The 20,956-nt window shown below is 49.9% G+C and overlaps 8 protein-coding genes across 8 annotated transcripts; 4 read left to right on the forward strand and 4 right to left on the reverse strand.

Annotated features, from left to right (window-relative positions):
* Window positions 1-8: 8 nt before the first annotated feature.
* VTP21DRAFT_7942 (uncharacterized protein) lies at window positions 9-1,092 on the reverse strand (the record flags this gene model as incomplete). The annotated part of the gene is made up of 5 exons (XM_069398739.1): window positions 9-218; window positions 293-384; window positions 453-557; window positions 617-909; window positions 995-1,092. 5 exons carry the CDS (start codon window positions 1,090-1,092, stop codon window positions 9-11), a joined length of 798 nt encoding a protein of 265 aa, XP_069246124.1.
* A 294-nt stretch (window positions 1,093-1,386) lies between these two features.
* Window positions 1,387-5,598, reverse strand: VTP21DRAFT_7943 (uncharacterized protein; the record flags this gene model as incomplete). The annotated part of the gene is made up of 8 exons (XM_069398740.1): window positions 1,387-3,779; window positions 3,857-4,186; window positions 4,266-4,385; window positions 4,460-4,607; window positions 4,674-4,984; window positions 5,075-5,222; window positions 5,362-5,415; window positions 5,494-5,598. The coding sequence occupies 8 exons, from the start codon at window positions 5,596-5,598 to the stop codon at window positions 1,387-1,389; spliced, it is 3,609 nt and encodes a 1,202-aa protein (XP_069246125.1).
* An 857-nt stretch (window positions 5,599-6,455) lies between these two features.
* Window positions 6,456-8,091, forward strand: VTP21DRAFT_7944 (uncharacterized protein; the record flags this gene model as incomplete). The annotated part of the gene is made up of 5 exons (XM_069398741.1): window positions 6,456-6,640; window positions 6,710-6,820; window positions 6,889-7,301; window positions 7,368-7,513; window positions 7,576-8,091. 5 exons carry the CDS (start codon window positions 6,456-6,458, stop codon window positions 8,089-8,091), a joined length of 1,371 nt encoding a protein of 456 aa, XP_069246126.1.
* Window positions 8,092-8,444: 353 nt separating this feature from the next.
* Window positions 8,445-12,341, forward strand: VTP21DRAFT_7945 (uncharacterized protein; the record flags this gene model as incomplete). Its single annotated transcript, XM_069398742.1, has 12 exons — window positions 8,445-8,663; window positions 8,725-8,856; window positions 8,933-9,203; window positions 9,268-9,461; window positions 9,524-9,636; window positions 9,733-10,313; window positions 10,430-10,468; window positions 10,558-10,768; window positions 10,889-11,021; window positions 11,357-11,508; window positions 11,579-11,884; window positions 12,149-12,341. The coding sequence occupies 12 exons, from the start codon at window positions 8,445-8,447 to the stop codon at window positions 12,339-12,341; spliced, it is 2,544 nt and encodes an 847-aa protein (XP_069246127.1).
* A 309-nt stretch (window positions 12,342-12,650) lies between these two features.
* VTP21DRAFT_7946 (uncharacterized protein) lies at window positions 12,651-13,922 on the forward strand (the record flags this gene model as incomplete). Its single annotated transcript, XM_069398743.1, has 1 exon — window positions 12,651-13,922. The coding sequence occupies one exon, from the start codon at window positions 12,651-12,653 to the stop codon at window positions 13,920-13,922; it is 1,272 nt and encodes a 423-aa protein (XP_069246128.1).
* Window positions 13,923-14,720: 798 nt separating this feature from the next.
* VTP21DRAFT_7947 (uncharacterized protein) lies at window positions 14,721-18,142 on the reverse strand (the record flags this gene model as incomplete). Its single annotated transcript, XM_069398744.1, has 5 exons — window positions 14,721-15,219; window positions 15,288-17,413; window positions 17,499-17,812; window positions 17,887-18,003; window positions 18,109-18,142. The coding sequence occupies 5 exons, from the start codon at window positions 18,140-18,142 to the stop codon at window positions 14,721-14,723; spliced, it is 3,090 nt and encodes a 1,029-aa protein (XP_069246129.1).
* A 767-nt stretch (window positions 18,143-18,909) lies between these two features.
* VTP21DRAFT_7948 (40S ribosomal eS1 domain-containing protein) lies at window positions 18,910-20,107 on the reverse strand (the record flags this gene model as incomplete). The annotated part of the gene is made up of 5 exons (XM_069398745.1): window positions 18,910-19,026; window positions 19,097-19,590; window positions 19,660-19,763; window positions 19,893-19,931; window positions 20,079-20,107. The coding sequence occupies 5 exons, from the start codon at window positions 20,105-20,107 to the stop codon at window positions 18,910-18,912; spliced, it is 783 nt and encodes a 260-aa protein (XP_069246130.1).
* Window positions 20,108-20,161: 54 nt separating this feature from the next.
* Window positions 20,162-20,533, forward strand: VTP21DRAFT_7949 (uncharacterized protein; the record flags this gene model as incomplete). The annotated part of the gene is made up of 1 exon (XM_069398746.1): window positions 20,162-20,533. The coding sequence occupies one exon, from the start codon at window positions 20,162-20,164 to the stop codon at window positions 20,531-20,533; it is 372 nt and encodes a 123-aa protein (XP_069246131.1).
* Window positions 20,534-20,956: the final 423 nt, after the last annotated feature.

Genomic DNA, 20,956 nt, shown 5'->3' on the forward strand with positions numbered 1-20,956 from the left:
AGCTTGGCCTATGCCTTCTTCGGCTTCCCCTCAAATCTCAACGGGGTTTGAATCGAAGCCAGCGCCGTGATAGCCACCCCCAGAATCACAAGAAGTAACAACAAAATGAAGATAATTAGAATCATGTCGGGTGAGAAGAAGGTGTACTTTTGGAAGAGCCCATCGCCTGTGGAATTTCCTGGGGTTTGCTGCTGGAACAGGAGCTGTCGTGCCGTCGGCTATACAAATATAAAAAAGCGACCAAATTATGTTAATAAGCGTGGTTGGTCACCAGTGCGCTGTGATTTCATACCGTGTTTTCAGGATGCGAGGACGAGAGCATAACAACATAGTCGTCTTGGACTCGCTCACGGATCATACCAATCCAGTCGCTAACAGCCTGCTCTGTTGGCGTTTTTCCAATACTTGTTAGCAAATAGCACCGTGTCTCTATCAGATCAAGGCCTACTAACCATTGTTAGCCAAAGATTCTTTGCGGTTCTCCTTGGCCAAGGCAGGGAGAGGGAAAAAGACAAGCTGTGCGTTATCGGATGGAGGGAAGGCAACCAATCTATGTTCTGTGAACAAAGTAACATTCAATATCGAGCAATTCAAGGAGCGATGCTCTACGCGTTACCTCCTATAGTCACGATTTCAGGATTACATTGCTTCACAATCATATCCTTCAATTTAGCCATGTCTACTCCACCCATCACGTATGGAATTTCCACCTTTGTCTTCGCGTTCTTCACATCATTGCTTAGAGGTCCTGAGTTCGAAGACGCGAGATCGGAGGCATGGAGCCCTACTTGATCTGCCAGAAGCACGGTCTTAGAAGCACATGCAGCATCAATAAATGACTTTTGTGTAGCTTGAAATTGTTGTGAGGTCAAGGCCGATTGTGCCGCGAGGCTAGCCACATTGGGGAACCTTGACAAGGAAAATTAACACGAGATGAGTTGAGGAAAATCTGAGAAACACATCGCATCGATGCAATGCAATGACTCAATTTTACTCTTTAGGAGACCACATCAGAAACGGTGCTGTACCCTCAAAGGCAAGCGTCCCCGCCAAAAACGAGGCAGCGGCAAAGAATGTTGCAAGCTTGTACATTATTTTACGTTATTCGAGTTGAACCAGCACTGGTGTCTCCGGCGAGGAAGATAAAGAGTGGTCGACGTCATCAATTTTTGATTAATAAATTTATTAAAGTCAGCTAAAGTCAAGATTTCGACGCGAAGAAAATCAGCTTGATAAAAGAAGGGTAGAGACATTATATTGTTCACTTTCGAAAATCCAAGTGAGGGAAAAAAAAAAGAAGAAAACAATCGTTCGTAAAAGGGTAAAGACAACACAGTATTCAGAAGGATAGCAAAGGAAATTATAGTACAAAAATATAGCAAGACTTCATATGAACACTCCAAACCCATTCCATTCCTGGCCAGAAGACGCTCTCGAAAAATGGTGCTGATATTTCTGAGGCTGCTCTCCGCCATATGTCGTCGGGAAATGGGAGGGTGGAGAAGAGGCATGATGAGTAAGAAACGGCAGAGTTTGAGTAATATCACCCTTATTCGGGGCCAGTCTTTGGAATACTGATGCGTCCATGGTAGCGTTTTCGGAGTCAATGGCGGCGGGGGTATTCCAGAGAGGATCGGGGGGATCATCGTCCAACAGCCCCAGCGAGCTCACACAATCCGCGACAACATCGCTAGCAGTAGATACGGCGCAAGGGTATTTTAATCCGGGGTATGTGTATCCTTCCTCTAGGGTAGTAGTGTTGCCGAGGTGCGAGGAAATATTGACTCTCCGTGCGGCGTCCCTATCCAACTCTCTCTCATATCCAGGGGGAATGTTTGCAGCTTCTTCCAACACATTTTCGAGGAAGTGATAGCTCCTTTCGGGAACCGGCCCGGTTTCCGCCTCAAATTTCACTCCAACTCCATCGTCTACTCTGTATCTACCTGCGAGAGGATCGGTCGCCGGAGTAGTTCTTGCTATGGAGGAAGTGGGAGTAAGAGGACATGAGAATGGGGAGAAAAGCGGCTGGAAATCTCGTGTGGGGATCGAAGAGGCAATAGCCGGCGGCGAAAACAGAGGAGATCTGAGATGGATCGAAGTGGGGGAATAGGCGGAGGGTGGCAGAGTCTGGGCCGCTGGATGGATGGGTGGGTCATTTTGCGTCCGAGGCGACCCGACTGCGCCAAATATGGTACCAGGGATGAGTCGAGGGTGAAGAGGGGAGGAATGGGTGGCGGGGAGAGCACCTACGGGTACGCTGACGCTCTGGGACGAGTGAGGATTGAAATTGGAGCTGACGGGTGGTTGGAGTTCTTGATGATTCTGCAAAACGGGCCAATGTGTAAAATTGGGCTCTTGTAGGGTTGGGCGCGGAGGGACATTAGAGGTAGGAGGGTACGGAACACCCGTGGCACCTTGGCTGCCGTTGTGCAAGAATTCTTGGGGTATATAGGGAGGTGATTGTACTGTACCATCCGGTGACCGGCCAGTGAGTAGTGAGGGGGATAATGCCTCTATTGGTAAGGGTTTATCCGAGCTTGAGGCAGGCAAATGATTCAAGGTTCCAGGCTGACCTAGAGTAGAGGATAAGGTAGGGTTTGAAGAAAGCTGTTCGGCATATTTGGCGGGCAGATTGCAGTTTGACTGCTTTAGATCGGGCAACGAACTTGGCGCCGTCTCCTCGATCATAGAAGATTTCTCCTCGGTGGTCGTCTCCTCCGCTTGTTCAGGCTCAGGAACGGAGCCGGTGAGAAGCAACTCTAGCGCCCCTTCCAGAGATCCCTTTGCAATGCTCAGGGCAACACTAGCATGTTTCTCTGAATAGCCCATTTCGAGCAACTTCGCCATCGATACGGGACAATGTCGCGCAATCGGTTCCAACGGAGATGCATTCTGTGGGGAAAGTCTTCGACCAGCCACCGTAGATGCAACTCTTGCCTCCTCGTTGTTGAGTGGAAGCGAAGCTGCTGGGGGGGCTGGAACTTGTCGGCAAACGCTGGGGTCAGAATGTAGGGATGGTGTGGTGGTGGTGGTGGTGGTGGTGGTGGTGGTGGTAGATTTTTGAGCCTCATTCGAGGGTGAACTGTCTGCATCCTCCGTCTCTTTTCCTTTAGCTTTCTTTTTCTTCTTCTTCTTGGATCCTGTCGGTTTCTCTCCTCCGCCGCTCCCATGGCCTGCTTTACCTCCACTCGATCGATTTCCCCCGGTTTTCTCCATCAACAGTCGTCTAATCTCATTTTCTTCTTCCTCTTGTTTGCGCCTTAGGGCGGCAAGTTTCTCCTCCTGTTTCTTCATGATGGCTGCATCCCTTTCCTTCTCCTCTCTCTCCTTCTCTTCCTCGATTCTACGGGCCTCTTCCATTTGCGCCTCCCGTTTTAGCTGAGCCTCGCGGGCCATTTCCGCAGCTCGCTGTAAATGCTGCAGTACGCGCCGGTATTTCTCAGAGTCCTTCTCGCTATGCTTCAATGTTGATTTTCTTTCCGATTCCTCCTCTTTGGATTTGCATAATCTCTCCTTAGCCAGTGTTTGCGGAGTGTTTCCTCGTAAATCCGGAATATTGAATCGTGCATGATATTGGGTGATCAAGGTGTCTACCAACTCTGGATTTCCCGCCTCGGCGGCGAAGTGGAGGGCAGTTCGGCCTGTATCGATGGCAATCACGTCAACATAATGCGGAGCGGCATCGAGAAGGAGTTTACAAAGAGAAAGAGGGCAGGTGATCTGCGCGCTAATATGGAGTGCAGTACAACCATTCCGGTCCACCCCATCCAATGGAGCACCTGTTGTGGAGATATATTCGATTCGAGTTAGTATGAAAAAACAGATGAGGCCTAAGCTGATAGGCTATAGCATATACCCAGTCCAACTAGATACCCCACTAAATCTTCGCTTCCACTTCGCACTGCTGCATGGAGCAGTGTTTCCTGCCGTCCCCGCTCTTCACTCACTGGCCCCCCATTTTCAGACTGTGTCATGTACTCCCACCCAGTCAAACTCACAGCAGCAGCCGTGGCTGGTCTGCGGATGCGATCGCCACTGGGCGTCACGATGTCCTCTCCTGGCTCCAATCTATACTCCTCCCCAGGCTTAAGTTTCATCGCTGCTTCTATAATGACTTTTACAAGCGAGGTATTTCCGGATATAGCACAGTCAAAAAGTAAGGATCTTGTGCATTGATCGGCTTCGTCTATGGATTTGGAATTTCAACCCAAATGTGTAAGGTTAAAAAAATAACAAATCTCTCCAAATTAAGCAAGGGAAATTACGAGCAAGTCTGCGTTTCCGATGCAATTCCTCTAGCTCTTCTCGTTTTCTTCGCTCCACTTCCTCTCGTTCTCGTCGAAGCTCCTCCTCCTCCCGTAATTTTTTTAGTCGCTCTTGTTTTTCTAATTAAACCGAATCAATATGAGGCTATTAGATAATCTGAAAAAAAATTAAAAAAGTTTAATTTTGTCCTCACCCCTTTCTTCCCTCACCCGCCTTCTTTCCAATTCTCTAAGCTCTTTCAGCTTTGCACGGATTAGCTTGCTCTCAAGGCGTGCTTTCCATTCTCGCTCTAGTAGTCGACTCTCCTCCTCGCCTATGTCTCCGAAAAATGTGCAACTATCCTGTAGGAATCAAAAGAGCTTGAGACTTTATACCCTCCCAACACAGGAGCACAACCTAGAAGGTACCTCTCGAAAGTCCTCCTCATCACTGTAATCAGGCTCCTCGTCTTTCTCCTCATCATAGGCATCTTCCTCATCGACATAGAGCGAATTTGAATCGTCCATTGGATTATGCTCGTCATGCCATCCTTCGCAGGTGTCGCAGTAAAACCCACTCTCATTTACACTGGTTACGGGGGGATTATGGCTATTGGACGGATCTCTTCTCTTTTCATCCATGGCAAATGTAAAATGTTCTAACCGGCTTTTGTCCGAATCTCGTAGAGGAATATGCGCGCACCGAGCAGCTATTTCTTGAAGTTTTGGGTGGAGACCAGCTGAAAAGAGAAACGGAAAAAGAGGCCAAATAAATAAACACCAAGAATGTTGACGAAAGAAAGGATAAGAAAAAAAAAAGAGCTAAAAACCTTTGCGGACGGAAAGCTTGAATAGACGCATGAAAAACTCTGCAATTTCTGTATCGTCTTCTAAGTTCTTTTCGAGTGGTAATTCGATTTCGCCGAGCACTGTTCGCTTACGGTGTGCCATAATGTATGTATATGCCATGCCAAATCTCTGCAAAACCGAATGAAAACGATTTACCGTGAGTAAATTCAAGTTGCAAAATAGCAGAGACGCAGCGGGTGAATGGAGGCCAATGTGGGCCACTAACTGAACTCATCATGAAAAAAAAGGAACAAGATAGTGCCTATACCTGTAGGTGGTATCTAATAGCGTCGTCATCAACAGAACCCCGCTCTGCTTGAAGCTGCTCAGAAGAAGAGAGGAGAATGTGAATATTCGAGCTGTCTCATTTGGCTCTACACGGCACCTTGCTCCATTTTACCTTCAAAACCAGACGGCGGTAGGCGGCTTGCACTGCTTCGTCAGGGTCGCCCTCTTGCACTCTTAATATCTCATGGGCCTCTCTAAGAGAACCTACTGCCGGCATCGTCAATTTTTAAATTTGGGTACAGTGGAATAGGAGATAAAATTAAAAAAATAATGCAAGTTGTTTCATTATTCTAGTTTGTGAACGTCATCAGCTAAGCCACGTTCTCTCTTAAGGAAAATGGTGCTGTCGATACCGATTTAGCAAATATCCTGAATTTTCCCCTTTCCGCCGGGCCCGCGAAAGGAGGGAAACAGGAAGGGGAAAACTAGGGGGGCGCTGGGCCTGCTTGCTTGCAGGCTTCCGCTATTATGAGGTTGTTTGCGCGAAAAACCCTGCGGTTGGCTGTTCGCCGCTCTCGCGCAAATGCGAGTTCACACGTTTTCCGGAAAGAGCAGTCTCGGGCATGGCCGCTTCAAGGGAACAGTTGTGCGAGTTAGAACTGGGGGCAAAGCCGCACCGATTTGTTTATTTTCTGGGGCTTGTGCGCGCGGCACCACACTCTCAGCGCAGCGGCCGGAGTGCAAGGCCTATTTCGTCTGGAACAGGAGCAGTAACGGCCGAACTCGAAAAAAAAATTCCGAACACTAAATTCGCCAGTGGTTTGCCTTCGCTTCTTCGACGCGATAGATTTAATTTTTCTGTGCTAAACAGTTTTATTCGGTTCAATCCTTAGCGAGCTGTTTTGCTTTGACATAATGATCAAGACGGCGATGCCATTTTCGCTGTGCATTTCTCACCCGAATTCCTATTAAGCCGTGTCTTCTTATTCTACTGCCATTAACCTTCTTTGCTCCATTTCGTCTTATTGTGATCGACCCCCTTTTCGAACCATCATTAATATCTGAATTATCCTCACCTCAATCAATCTACGTGCATCTTTCCCCTCTCTTCTACCCTGTTTCCCCTTTGCTCTTATGGAAAAAGTCATGTCATTGCCTTCCAAATCCTCCTCACGCTCTTCCCAAGATTCCCCTTCTCCGCGTCGCCGGTTGGTACACTCTATTGGCGGCCGATCTCATCGATCTATTGCTGAAACATTAGATGAGGCTGCGGCTACTCATGAAGCTTCTCCAGCGAACCGGCCGGGCTCCCCTTCAAGGTACACAGTCTCTAGACAGAGGCGCAATGTTCCTTCATATTTGGGCTCTAACTAGAAAGATCATATTAGAGGAATTCCTTTATCGCTGCGCGAGTTGAAGGGCTTCGAGTCCATTCCTTACGAAGTGACCACTCCAGGAGAGAAGCCAATCGTTCGGACGGTGGGAAGTCGGCCATCAAGGTTAGATTTCATTGGAAATATTGAAAAAAATATAATCTTGCATTTGAGCCTTTTTTTTTGGACCATAGTCCGTTGCCCTACTCGCCATCTCAAGAGCAGTCTAGTATATATTCTAACCATGACCCATCTTCTCCCACGCGCACTTCGCGCAGTACCCTGAGCCTTGATAAATCCTCCGTGCAAGATCGAGAAGACAGCCTTGAACAATACGCATCGAAACTCCAGTCCGACCTCGAGGCAAAGCGCGCTGAATCGGATGAGTGGAGGCGGAAATACTATGCATTGGTGAAAGAGCGCAATAAAGAGACCTCGGAATTGAAGAAGAAGTGCCAAGATGTGGAGGCCTCCTTTAATACCGAAAAGGAAATCATGCGCCAGGTGTATTTGAAAAACTGTGAGGAGGCTGGAGAGGCTCTGAAGCAGCTCCGCTTGACCAACCAGGCGCTAAGGCTACAACTCAAAAGCCTGGGAGTAGAGCCCGGTAAGCATGCGCCTATCTTGTTGCTCGACCATTGAGATGCACTCATATCTATTGCACCTGCCATAGCCACGTCGATTCCCCTTGGTCTTGAGAAGCTTGACATTGAGACTACCGACAGCGACTCCAAGTTCATAGAAGATCAATACAGACTTGCCATACGGAAATGGCAACTTCATAATGAGGAAAGCGATCAATATATGCTGAGTATCACGGTAGGTATCCAGTACGCCACTGGACTAGATCTCTCTCTGAACCCCCAATGTTTTTGTCATAGGGCACGCTCAAGAGCCTCCATCAAGAGCTCAAGAAGCTTCAGCCCTACGTCGCTCAAGGAGATGAGCAGCGTCGTTGGTTGGACACATCAGAGCTGATGGAGTCGCCACGCGAACAGCCCAATGGCTTTGTGAAGTCGCGCCATAAACACCGCCCTGAAAAACCGAGTACAGATCCAGTGCAGACCCACGGTGCTCCAAAGTCCACCAAAACTCGGAAATCGCGCTCGCACTCATCCACTTCCGTGGTATCACTCTACTCTTCGACGAGTACCTGCTGTTCATCCACCCCGCCAGCCTCACCTCTTTTCCCGATTGCCTCGTCGACTATTCCCTCTACAGGAGCTAATCCAGCGCTTTCCCCTCGATCCGTGGAGCCGAAAGCCAGTAGTGTAAATGGACTGGCTGAGCTCGGTAAAAGAATGCGGGGAGTTGTAGGAGAATTGAAGGGGAAACAAGCCTCACAGAGACCGCCCAGGTGGCGGAGATCAGGACGAGGTGGAGAAGAAGCACCCTAATCCTTCGTTTTTTCTTCTTTTTTAATACTGATAACTCTCTATTTTATATATATTTTCTTTTTATATATATACATACATATATATATACAACATGTGAGATTATAGCCATTTTTTATAATGCTTTGATATTCGTGTATTTTTCATGTTTGATTCTATTGAGAACACTCGTTTCCTTTGTTTATTTGATTGTCTCTTTTTTTTCCAGGCCTGTTCTAATGTGGGGAAATGAAAGAAATTTTTACTTTTGGATCTCTTGTCCAAGACCAAATATGGTGTATTTGTTTTCAATGTGACTGTTTCCAGTGGTCTCCTACAAGGCTAGCCGCTTCCTTCGGTCTACGTCCGTATAGTTCATGATGGAAGAACCTATAGATGAATCGGCATCGCCTGTGCCCACACGTTTAGCGAGCGACACTCCTCCCAATCTTCTCTCTGTTTCCCAATCTCATGACTCTGACGATACACCCACCGATGACAGCGGAAATAAACGGCCCTACGAGCATGGCCATGAGCTCTCACCCGAGAAGATCGAAACGAAGAAGCGAAAGAAGAACAAGAAAAAAGCCCATGAGGTAGGCACCGCCTCTTTGACATCAAGTATATGGTTCGTATTTTGTAACTATGGAATTACAGAGCAATTACCCGGAGTTTCTCTTCAATTTGCATGGATTCAAAATGGGCGGCAATATCAACATTCATGATATCCGTGACTTAGTACTCTGGTGTCTGGCCGATGGTGTGAATACCCCCTGGATGCTGGTTAAGGTAATTGAGATGATTCATTTGCTTTTATTTCGGTTTCACATTACTTCAGCGCCTAACCGATCTCCTTGCTCACCAGAACAAGTCATTCATTAAGAAATTGGTGGTCCTCCACATCCCAGGTCTAGAATTCAGTCATTTTTCCATTTCACACGAACAAAACTCCCATCGCCACCCCCTTCCCATGCCCACTGCATCCAATATTCCTCATTTCAGTAGCATTTTCAAGCACGTGTTACCGACCAAAGTCCCCAGCGATAGGCACCGTCCTCTTTCGGCCCTCCAAAGCTTTTTAATGTGTCCCATCCCAAAGTCGGAAAAGCGTCGGAAACGAGCCCAAAAAGCCTGGCGTGAGTAGACATTTCCCTATATTAATAGAGCTCCTCTTTTGAAGCATCTCGTCTCTTGTGATAGTGGAGAAGTCGCCGGCAACGCGCTCTCCCAATTTCTATGTCATGACACGCGAGGAGCTAGTGGAGCACGAATACCCGCTCCCCTCCTGCTGGTCAAGCGACGGCAAGCTTCCTGGAGAGGACTGGGTGGAGACGCGGGTCACCTCACCGGATCTTGGAAAGCCAAAGCATCTGATGGCAATTGATTGTGAGATGGTTGGCATCGATGTATATTGGCTGATCTGTGGCTTTGTCTGACTCATTTTGTTATTTAAAAGTGTAGAACTTCCGAGGGTTTGGAGCTGACCCGAGTTACCCTTTTGAACGAGGCGGGCATCCTCTACGATCAGCTGGTTAAACCCGAGCGTCCCATTCTCGACTATTTGACCAAGTAAGTAGGGGGGATGCTTTAGTGACACTCCAAGTTCCTTAAGTGATTAAGCCAACTTTTCTTCTCCTCCTCCTGCACCTCTATTCACACTCTAAGATACAGTGGCATTACCGAGAAGGCGCTGCTCGAGGTCACCACCACCCTACAGGAAGTGCAATGCAAGCTGCAAGCCCTCATTGACGAGAACACGATCCTCATTGGACATAGCCTCGAGTGCGATCTGCGAGTGCTGAAATATGCGCATCCTTTTGTGATTGACACCTCGCTGATATACCACCACGTCCGAGGAATTCCATTTCGGCCCAGTCTCAAGTTTCTTGCGCAGAAGTGGCTCGATCGCTCGATTCAGCAGCATACATCCGGGCATGACTCGGCAGAGGACGCACGTGCCTGTTTAGACTTGGTGCAGTTGAAGCTGAAGAAAGGCCCGTCCTTCGGGGAGTTTGCCTCGGAGCAGGAAACGCTTTTCGAACGACTTGAGAGGTGCAGCAGTACCCGCATTGCGGTGGTCGATCGCAAAGATAGCATGGCGGTGCGGTGTGCAGGCACCCATGTACGGAGGATTTTGGAGTGCAGTTCGGACGAGGAGGCGACCACGGCCGTCAGTGCGGCGCTAGAGGACAGCGAGTTTGTGTGGGTGCGCTTTTGTGAACTCTGGGACGCCAAGACGGCGCGAGGTAAGGGACCTCTGAATCATCCCTCTCTTGAGACCGGAGGAAATGTTTCTTTTAGTGCTAATTCTCTTCTTTTCATTATCTCTTTAATAACTTATTTTGGCTATTCATATCTCAAGGAGCGGCGGAGACAGACGAATCTTCGCTGAAGCCTCAAGGTTGGCATTTCTTTAGACTTCAGAGGGGCCCCGGGTTTGGCCTTTATTTATAGTCAAGGTTCCTTATTGACCACAAGCTTTCATTGTAGAAGACGAGGTGACCCCTTCCCCCACATTGAACCTTAATCCTGAGGAAGAGAAGGAGGAGGAGGAAGAGGAGGACAAAGAGATGGATAAAGAGGTGGTTCAGGCGGCGCTAGCGCTAACCGACGAGCGGATTGGGCGAGTGTACGCCATGCTGCCCAAGTGCAGTGCACTTATTGTGTTCGGCGGTATGGGGGATACTGCCGAGATGCTGAGGTAATCATCCTAAGGCACAAAGTGGCTCGAGGGATCGTGCTTCATTCTTTTGAAACTCTATCTCCGTTACAAGCGTCGAATCTTGGAGCTAAGCTCTGATCTTGCTCTTGTGCATTTTAGGTTAAAAGCCAAAAAGAGCGCCTACCAGCGGCTGTACGCGTCCACCCCCCTAAGCCAGATACCCCATGAGCAGCTATGGGGACCGGAGGAGGAGCAGAGACTGGAGGCAGCGGTTAAGAGGGCCAGGATGGGAGTGAGTCTTTACAGTGTAAAATAATAAATATCATCCTTCCATGCATCAGCCCTCGGATTGAAGAGTGAGTGCAAAGCCTTTGCTTAATACAATGCGAACATCTTGTTGATGAGGGAAAGAAATTAAGAGGGCCCCCGAGTGTAGACCCATTGAAACTAAAAAGCATATCCTACAACAAATGATCCGCTATGGGATTGCGCGTCGTCGCGGCCCTGGCCTCCGAGTATTATTTCTTCCGATTCGAAAATGCCTCACGCCCAGATGCTCTAGATCGAGAGTTTAAGAGTGAGATGCCCCGGAGGCCAATTGAGCCCCTCGAAGGGAGTCATGGCTAGACCCGGCTGCATCGAGGGATCCTGCGCTTGTGCTTGCGGCTGGAAAGGCGCCGATTCGAAAGATGTGCACGGTATATCCCACCGTTCCGAGTGTATTTAGGCTTATTTGGGCCTCTCGTTGTTTTCGATCCTCTGGAAACGCCGGTGCTCGGGTGACCCGCACAGCTGGGAAGGTGCTCTAGAGAAAACCGGGCGGGCCCCTCTTGCTTGGTTGCTGCAAAGGCAATCTGGACATATTCTGCGTAGATGGGCCGTCGAGCGTTGCATTCTCTTTAGATCAAGCCTCGCCGTAGATCCGGCCAATTCCATCGGCGGGATCGTGATCATGATCTTGACCAGGGCAATGCCCGCCAGGCCATGCGCTTTCCTTAAAGAATCCGCCAGGAATTTTTCTTATTGCTATTTGCAACACCGGGGATCTTCGTCATTTTTGAAATCGGAGAGCCCAGACCGCGAGGGGACTGCTTGCACCATTTTTGTGCGGGTCGAGTTCTGCAAAGCAGGTTTGCTGCTCTGTTTCTTGGTCAGGTGAGTCCTGTGAGAATGGTGAACGCAGGTGGCCACCCATTGGCCGGATCAAAAATGAAGAAGAGAATCCATCTTCTTGTATTTCATTTTTCTCATATATTTTTTTCCTTTTCCTTCTTTTCAGCGACGCTTCATTAACTTTTGTGGAATAATCCTTCTATTCTTCACCCGTCTTTTTTTTTAGCTCCTTCTTCTCCTTTTTTCCTCCTTTTTCTTTTCCCTTATTTTTCTTCTTCCTCTTTTTTTCTTTTTCTCTGCCCCTAGTATATCTCCATCGGCCCACCCTTCCGCTAGCCCCTCAGCTCATAAATACCTGTTCTCGTCCAGAGAATACAAAATTCGGCTCCAGTTCTCATTGTCTTTATTCCTCTCCACCTTCTTCTTCTCTCTTTTCAACTCCCATCCAAAAAGCACCCCCAAAAAGCACTGCATGAAAATGGCACGCCTTGCCCACTAATCGATACACTGCCCCCATTGCCCCTCTGCCCCTTTGCAATCACCTCTAGATTACAGAAAATCATGCTCATTTCTTTCCCCCTTATATATAATCTCTGCTAGCACACCACTAAAGCGTCGTTGATCGACAACCAGGCCAAAAAGAAAATACCATTCTATTTCTTTTTCCCTTACAGCTGTATCATATTTTATTATTCTTATATATACATTTCTTGTCTTGAGGATAAGCTCTTTTTTTTTTCTCCCTCTATTTTATTATTTCATCTCATTCCATACTTTTCAGTTCGCCCAAAATCACAATCTGCTCATCATGGATTCACAAGCTCTCATCACCTACGCTCAGCGCAAGCTCGGCCTGATCCTTGACGGCCGCCTCGAACTTGTGGACGTAATAGGGAGCGGCACCTATGGGTGCCTCTACCTCGCACACGACCTGTGCACCAACTCATACCATGCCGTTAAGCGTCTGTCGAAGATGGGCCTCTCCTCCAACGAGCTTTCTCTGCTCCGCCAAGAATTTGCCCTCCACCGCCGCCTGCGCCACCCCAACGTGGTCCGCCTGGAGCGAGTCATCGACCTCCCTGGAGAGGAGGATGTATGGATCGCCATGGAATTGTGCTCCGGCGGGGACGTGTTCGACCTGATCGGCTCCGAGGGCGTCAGCGGCAAAGAAGCCCGCGAGCTGTTCCGGCAGGTGCTGGATGCCGTTGAGTATTGCCACTCCCAGAAAGTGTTCCACCGCGACATCAAGCCCGAGAACCTGCTCATCTCCGAAGAAGGCACCCTCAAGTTGGCCGATTTTGGGCTCGCGACTCAGGAGTCATACAATGGAGAATACGGGTGCGGCACGCTCGCCTACATCCCCCCAGAGCAACACGAGGATGCCGCCCTCGAGGGAAAAGAGTATGATGCGGCTAAGGGCGACATATGGGCTCTGGGGATCCTCTTGCTTGCCATGCTCACAAGGAAGAATCCGTGGCAAGAGGCTAGCGAAAGGGACCCTGTGTTTGCGGCCTATGTCCGCGATCCCCTCGGCGTATTGGAGGCCCTGTTCCCAAAGGTGACGCGTGAATGCCTGTCGATGGTGGCGACGGTGCTGTCTGTGGATCCTGGCGCCCGCCCCTCCATCCCCAAGCTGCGAATGCTCTTTAATAGCGTCGAGAGACTCTTGGTGGACGACGACGAGGAGGCAGCTGCGGAGCAGACCGAGGAGCTGATCCTAGGAGAAATTTCTGGTTCGTGGTCCGACGTGATGGATGCCGACGAAGGATATGCATCGTTCTCTTCGCACGTCAAAACAGTGCCCACCAAACCCTCCAAACCACTTTGCGAGCCAGTGCCATTTGCCAATGATGGCGTCGACTCGGGGATTTCATTCTCATGGTCCGATATGGCCGATGAGCCAGCAGAGATGGACTTTTCGCGCCCACTGCCAATGATGTTGGACTTTGGCCTAGCCAAGTCGTCGCCTTGGGAGAAGAGCAGAGGGGCGTGTGGCCTCGAAATCGGCCATTTGGATCACGACGAGAAAGACGACTGGTTGGATGTTAGCGACGAAGAAGTGTTTGCGTTCGAAGGTTAGCGCGAGAATGGAGTCGATTCGTCATGATTGTTTTTGCTCTTTCCTCTCCTTTTAAGGCCCTGATGCTGTTTAGTGCATACTTCCTTGGAGGAACGCACCCCCTTCCTTTCCTTTCACCCTTCTCCTCGTGCTTCTCCCCCCAACCTTCGCAGTTTTCCTAGTCTCTTTGAGGTTCTCTCTCTGTCTAATTCATTTCCCCCTTTCTTCTCTTCTTCCTCTTTCGCCTTCTCCCCTTCCAACTCAACTCCCGCTGATGTATCTAACTCTCCCTCGACCTCCTTTACCCATTCCTACTCCCTATCTTCTCACCCTCATCATGAATCCTTTGCCTATGCTTTGTGTTAGTAAAAGGTTCAACTAATAGTAATTCTGCTGAAGTTGAGTACATATTCTACTACTATATATATTCCTTTTTTTCTCTCTCTTGATATTTTTTATTATTTATTGCCTTCTGTCTGTTTGTTCTGTGCTTAGTACCTGGTCTTTTTTTTTTTAAAATCATAACTCATTTGGTCCATGAAATCAAGAGTGGCTTTGTCTAAGCCATAAGCAAGAAAAAAGAATCGGGAATATTTACTACTAAAGAAAAAAAATAAATGGACATCGACAGATACACACGGCACACAACAAGGTAATAGATAAAGGAGAAGAAAAATCAAACAAACTAGTGAAAAAGACGACATGGTACAATCAATAATTAAAGCGAAATATGACTAGGTATTAGAGGGTAAAAAATGGGGGTAGAGGAAGACACTGGGGGAGGGGGAGGTGGACGGGAGGAGAAGGAAGAAGAGGGGGTCAGTTCCCCGGAGGAACCAGCTGGCTCATGGTCAGCATGCCCGCGCTTTCGCCGAACACGGACTTCTCCTCCTTCACCGCAGCCATCGGCTCTCGGCGCACGCTCACGCTCGCCCCAAACCCGCGCACGCTCCCCCCGGGCCCCACCGACGAGTTGAGCACGTGCCTCGCTACCCGCGAGCGCACCGACGGAACCCCCACTGCCTTGTACGCCTCCAGCTCCCGCTCAAGCTGCATGATCCGGATCCTGCTCTGGTCCTTAGCGCGCCCCAGCTCAAGGTTCTCCTTCTTCAGCCGCAGATTCTCCTCCTTCAGCTTGCTCACATATCTGATGCGCTGGCGGAGGTTCTGGTGGCCCGCGAGCTGCGCGTTGAGGCCGTTGAGCTTGGACAGCTCACCGTCGACCAGCGAGTACTTCTCCATGAGCAGGTGCACCTTGTTCTCAAGCTCCTCCATCTCCGCCCGCTGAGCCTCGGAAGATTGCAGCTGCTCATAAAGACTGGCAGAAGGCAGGGGACAAGAGGTCAGTCATCGGATCCCGAAAAAAAAAAAGATAAGCCTCCTTACCTTGCCATGTCGGCGATGGCCCGGTCCTGTTGCTCGCGCGCCTCCTGCACCACCTCCTCATAGCGCCGGCGCTCCTCTTGACCCAGCGCAACCAGCCTCTCCAGCCGTGCACACTCCGCCTCTTTTGCCGCCAACTCTGCCCTGAGCCCCTCCAGCTCCTCCCCGTCCGCCTCCCGTTCCATCTCACTCAGCTCCTTCTCTTCCAGTCGCTTCTCAAGCTCCTCGATCCTCCTCTGGTGATCCTCCACCTCCATCGCCGCTCGCTCCGCGGCAATCTGCTCGTCGCTGACACGCCGCTCCAGGTCCGCGATCAGCTTGGCATCGACCGTCTGGCGGGCCCGGAGCTGGAAGCACGCTTCCTCGAGTTGGTGGCGCTCCATCTCGGCATAGCTGAGGGTATGCTGGGCGTGGTCGTCCATCGCCCGCCCGAGCTCAAGCCCCAGGCTTGCGTTGAGCTCCTGCAGCCGAGCGGCCGTGTCCGTGACCTCGTGGCGGAGCTCCGTGATCCCCAAAGTTCGATTGCCCTCCTCCTCTCCCTCGTCTCTCTCCGAATTCACCTCGCGGAGGGCATTCATTGCGTTGAGTGCGTCCTGTAGTGCTTTGGAGAGTTTGGCATTCACGCGATCCATCCTCTCCGACTCGACCTCGAGCTCCTGGATGAGTTTCGCCTGCTGCTGCGCGCCCCTCCTCTCCGCGCTCAGCTCTCTCTCGACCTTTTCCGCGCGATGTGTGGCATCCTGCAGATGCCTCTTGTGCTCCTCGTGCTGTTGCCGCATGGCCGAATGCAGGTGATCTGCATAGCCGCGCAGCTCCTCCTCCACCCGCAGGTGTTCCTCGCGCGCTTGTTCAAGCAGCTCGAAGAACTTGGTCGCCTGGCGCTCCTTCTCCTCGCTCAGCTCTTGGTAGTTCTTCTCCGCGCTCTCCAAGTCCTTCTCGAGGGTCTCCACCATCTCGAGCAAAGAAGCCTGTCGCGCACTGGACTCTTTCCGCTCCGCCTCCCACCCCAGCCTCTCCTCCTCATGGGCCGCCTGGCGCTCATCCAAAGTGGCTTCGAGCTTGTGGGTAGCGGCCTTGTGTTCGTCAACCTCCATCAGCAGAACCTGGATCTCCCTCTTCTTCTCCTGATCTTGGTCGGCAAGCTCCTGCTGCAGAGCCTCTAACTCCCGAGAGAGTTCCTCGATTTTTGCGTCCGCCGCATCGATCTCGTTCTGGAGCTCGCGGATTTCCTGGTCCTTCTCCTCGATGGCCTTCAGGTGCTCGGAATCCCTCGCCTCCATGGCATCCTGATACTCTTCGCACTTGTCCTGCAGTGCCGCAATTTCACCCCGCTTCTCCTCGAGGGCTGAGTTCATCTGCTCCCGGAGAGTGTCGAGCTGTGCCTGCAAGCCTTCGATCTCGCGGGACTTTGTCTTGATCTCGCGTCGCAATTCCCGTGCGGCGTCCTCCTGCTCGCGAAGCGAACGGTCCCGCGCTCGGCACGCCTCTTGCTCCTTTCGCAGTTCTTCCTCGAGCTGGGCTCGATCTTTCTCTGACGCTTGCCGTGTGAGCGAGATTTCCTTCTCCAACCTGCTGACCTCCTCCTCCTTCAGCTTCTCCAGGCAGGTGAGTCTGCCCTTCCAATCCCTCGTCTGCTGCGCAAGATCCTCCTCCAGGCGAGCTATTTCTGACTTGCAATCCCGCACCACGCTCTCAAGCTTCTTCTTCTCTTCGTCCAGTGCGTCGATTCGCTCTTCTAGTCTTCTTCTCAGCCCCCTCCACTCCTCCACCTTCTTTCTCAACGTTTCCTCCGCCTCTTGCTGTTTTGCGCTCAGCTCCTCTACTCTGCTTTTCGCCTTCTCGCATTCTCTCGTCACCTCTTTCGCTTTATGCTCCGCCTCCGTCAGTGCCTGCTCGTGCTTTCGTTGCATTACACCACGCTCTTCGCGCTCTTGCTCCAGCTCGGTTTCTGCGATTTGCGCGCGGCGGGTCAGTTTCTCTGCGCGCTGCTCCCACTGAGCACGCTCTTCATCCATGCGTCCACGGAATGTGGCATTATTTTTCTCAAGTTCTTCCACCCGTCGGGAGAGCGTTGCCATTTTGGCGTTGCTAGCCGAGAGCTTTTCAGCCGCTTTCTCCGCCTTCTCCAACTAGAAAGTAAACGGATGAGAAAAATGCGTACATCACGTTAGTGTGCTTGGCAACCAAAATGAGAGACGCCGTCAAAGGTCTTACATTATTCAAGAGTTTTGCATTGCGTCCCTCCAGCTCCAACAACTCGTTCTCCTTGACTTGAATTGTAGTCATGAGCGCGTTTTTCTCCCTCACCACCGTTTGCATTCCAACTTCTGTCTTTTTCAGTTTTTCTTGTAGCACTTCAATTTCCTTCAGGGTGGTTATCTTCAGTTGCTGGAAGCGGTCCCGCCATTCTTGCACCTCCTTCTTCAGCTTCTGCTCCTGAACTATTCCGCTGGGCGGCATAACCCGCTTTTTTGGAAGGGCTGCGGCGGTAGAATTGGAGCGAATGTTCGGCGGAGGCATATTCTCGTCTAAGCGGTGGGAAAGTTAGGAAACATGGGCTGCTTGGAAGTGGGCTCAAACAAAAAGCAGGTGCCAGATTTACCTTGCATTTCAGGTTCGGTGAATCGGTCTGCTTGCTCTATGAAGCCGTAACGCCTATGCTTAGGTTCAATGTCCCCTTTAACGTCGTATTCGCCGGGTCCAGGTGTGGGATCGATTTCTAAAAGTTATTGCAAAAATGGGAGGAGACAGAACGCGTTAAATGGCACTGTTGTGATTGCACGCTCCAAGTGGCAATAGATAGGGAGACGGATAAATAGGTTACTTTTTTCTGGGAATCGTTGGCTGCGTGGAAACATGTTCAGAATAGATTGAACACGCGGGAGAATGGGCTAACCATATAGTGGCAATGGGGTAAAGTGGTAGAGATTAAGAGGTGAAGATAAAACAATAAACCTTAGGGGGGACGCAATTTTGCGAAAAATTTTTTACGCGTCGTGAATTTCGAACAAATATTTGAGGCTTAGACATGAAAATTTGAAAGTGGTTTCCGCAGAAGCTTACACGGATAATAACAAGATGTTGGTTCATGTGTGCAAAAATATAAAATGCAACCCCACACACTATGTCGACATCCAGTGTCTTGAGTACAGGAGGCCTTTTATCACTAGTGTTTTATCGGTTTTTCTTTTTTCATGTATTTTAGGTTTTGTTGCAGTATTGTAAAAAAACGAGGATGACGCGATATCGTTGGTGCAATATTGGTTTCTGTTCAACTACAAATATTGGAATAGCATTAAGTGTCAGCTTTTTGCCTCCCAATCCTTCTTTCAGATAAGGGCCAACTTCGCGTTATTCCATTAATTTTCCGTAATCCTCTCTTCGCCCCAGCGACTAAAGCCAAAATCCAATAGAACACACTATAATCTAGCACCAACCGCAATCCGTCCTCAACTAAAACTTTATCCGATATAATTGAGGGGAGCTAGTTGGTTTAGCCCTCATGCCGTACCAATAAAACTAAACTTAAAGGAGGGAGGGAGGGCGAGATGTGGGATAGAGATTGTATATTTGTTTTTTAAACGGAAAAAACTAGAATAAAAAACCAAGCGATTCGTGAAATGGTTTACACAGACTCAAGAGGGGCGGGCTCGACAAAGTCCTTGGACTTGACTTTGGCGCCAACGTCCTCTCCGGCATCACCGTGGAGCTCGAGGAGCTTGGAGATGTCGAACTTGGGCGACTATAAAACAATGCAATGCTTAGCTTGGGACGGAGGTGCGGAGGCCACGAAGCGCAAAGCAGCAACTTACCTTGAGGATCTTGACCTTGTGGATGTACACATTCTGCAAGGGGTAGATGCCCTGGCATGCCTTCTCGATCTTGTGGCCGATCGACTCGGGGATGAACTTCATAACAGCCTCCTTGAGGTCGCAGGTGGTGATCTCCTTCTGGATGATGTCGAACATCTTCTTGCGGATCTGCCTGATCTGGGAGGACTGGGCATAGGTAGTCTTCTTGAGCTGGTTGTAGCGGCGCTTGGTGAAGCCAATGGCAAAGAGGCGGAGGAGGTACCCATCGGTGGTCTTGACGTCGATGTGGGCCTCGATGAGGGTCTGCCACTTGCGCACAAGGGAGCGCAGCTTGTCGGAGGTCATGCTCATACCGTGGAAGTTGGTCAAGCAGTTGCGGCCCTGGATCTCATCAACGCGGAGCTTGATCTTGCGGAAGGACTTGTCCTCATCCTTGTTGAGATCGCCAAGAGACATCTCGAAGACACGGCCCTTGAGAGCATCGTTGGCATTTTCTAATGGGAGATGCATGAGTTAGTCATCAGCGGCGCCGACATGCAAATCAAGCGGGGCGCTCTACATACTCAAACCCTGGGTGCGGTTCACGAGCGTCTTGCCAAAGTTGCGGACCTCGAACATAGAGGGAGCCTTCACATCATACCAGTCCTTGCGGGAGAAGGGGTCGACACTTTTCAAAAGTGAATAAAAAAAAAGCCAATGAGCACTCCCATCTGAACCCCAGCGATCGCGCTCCTGCTGAATCTTGCCCGGCGAGGGCCGATTCAGCGTGCGAGCTAAAAGAAATGGATGCACTTACATCTTCTTCTTGAGACCCTTCTTACCCTTCGAGAGACGCCTACATTCAAAGAGAAAAGAAGAAAAAGCAACACTCAATATCATCTTCACAATCATACGCGCGAAGAGCGACCCAACGGCATTTCCATCCGAGACGGCGTCCTGGATGGATGGGAAGGGAGGATGGATGGATGGATGGATGACTTACTTGTTCTTGCCAACGGCTATCAGGGTCATAGAGAGGAAAAAAGACGCAGATTAGTACACACGAGCAACAGCATTTTTGGACGGATGCATCGCGCCCACGGCGACGCGGGCATCCCCCTCTCCCCTACATACCCATATTGTATCTCGCTTGGTTTTCAAGAGAACAGCGGAAAAGAGGAGGAACAATCAAATCCCACCTCAGTGGATAAAAATCGCAAATTCAGGATTGTCGACGTCATTGGGCTGTGCCACTTGCCCCTGGATCTACAGGCGGCAGAGAAATCAGGGTGGTTGTTGCCCGCAGAGAGGCCGGGGAGAGGCGGGTTCATAGCGGAATACGGGTCTGCGACCGCCTGCCTGCTTGATAATCGTACATGCAACTGTTTTGCCACCTTCCGCCCCTCCACGCGTACAAAACACGGCTCACTGCCAGGAGTATGCCGACCCGGATGCTAGTTTGTCTTAAGCTTGATCCAAACTCTCAAGGAGGGGCGAGAGCATAACCGAACACCACAGAACCCAACAGAGCACAACAGAGCAGGGTCGAGCAGCACAGGTCCAAGGTTTAAATACGGAGGCAAGCAAAAAGAGGAAAAAAAAATACCAAGGAGAAAATCAAATCTTTAATAGCTTATAAGAACAAGAAAAAAAAAGGAGTAAAAATCGAACAATAGTATAAACCATAAAACACAATTTCCAACCAACCCATCCGACTAAGACCATAAGAGATAGAGAAAGGAAAGGAGCAATTAATAATAAAGAGGGGGTAAAGAAATAAACATCCCATAAGAGTGATAAGATAGAGAAAAGAGGGGAAAAAGAAAAATATCCGGTATAATATCAGAGTAAAAACAAGGGAAAAAAAAGTGGAGTAAAAAG

This window comes from Calcarisporiella thermophila (assembly GCF_041956535.1).
Source record: "Calcarisporiella thermophila strain CBS 279.70 unplaced genomic scaffold VTP21scaffold_34, whole genome shotgun sequence".
In the NCBI taxonomy this organism is placed as follows: Eukaryota; Fungi; Calcarisporiellomycota; class Calcarisporiellomycetes; order Calcarisporiellales; family Calcarisporiellaceae; genus Calcarisporiella; species Calcarisporiella thermophila.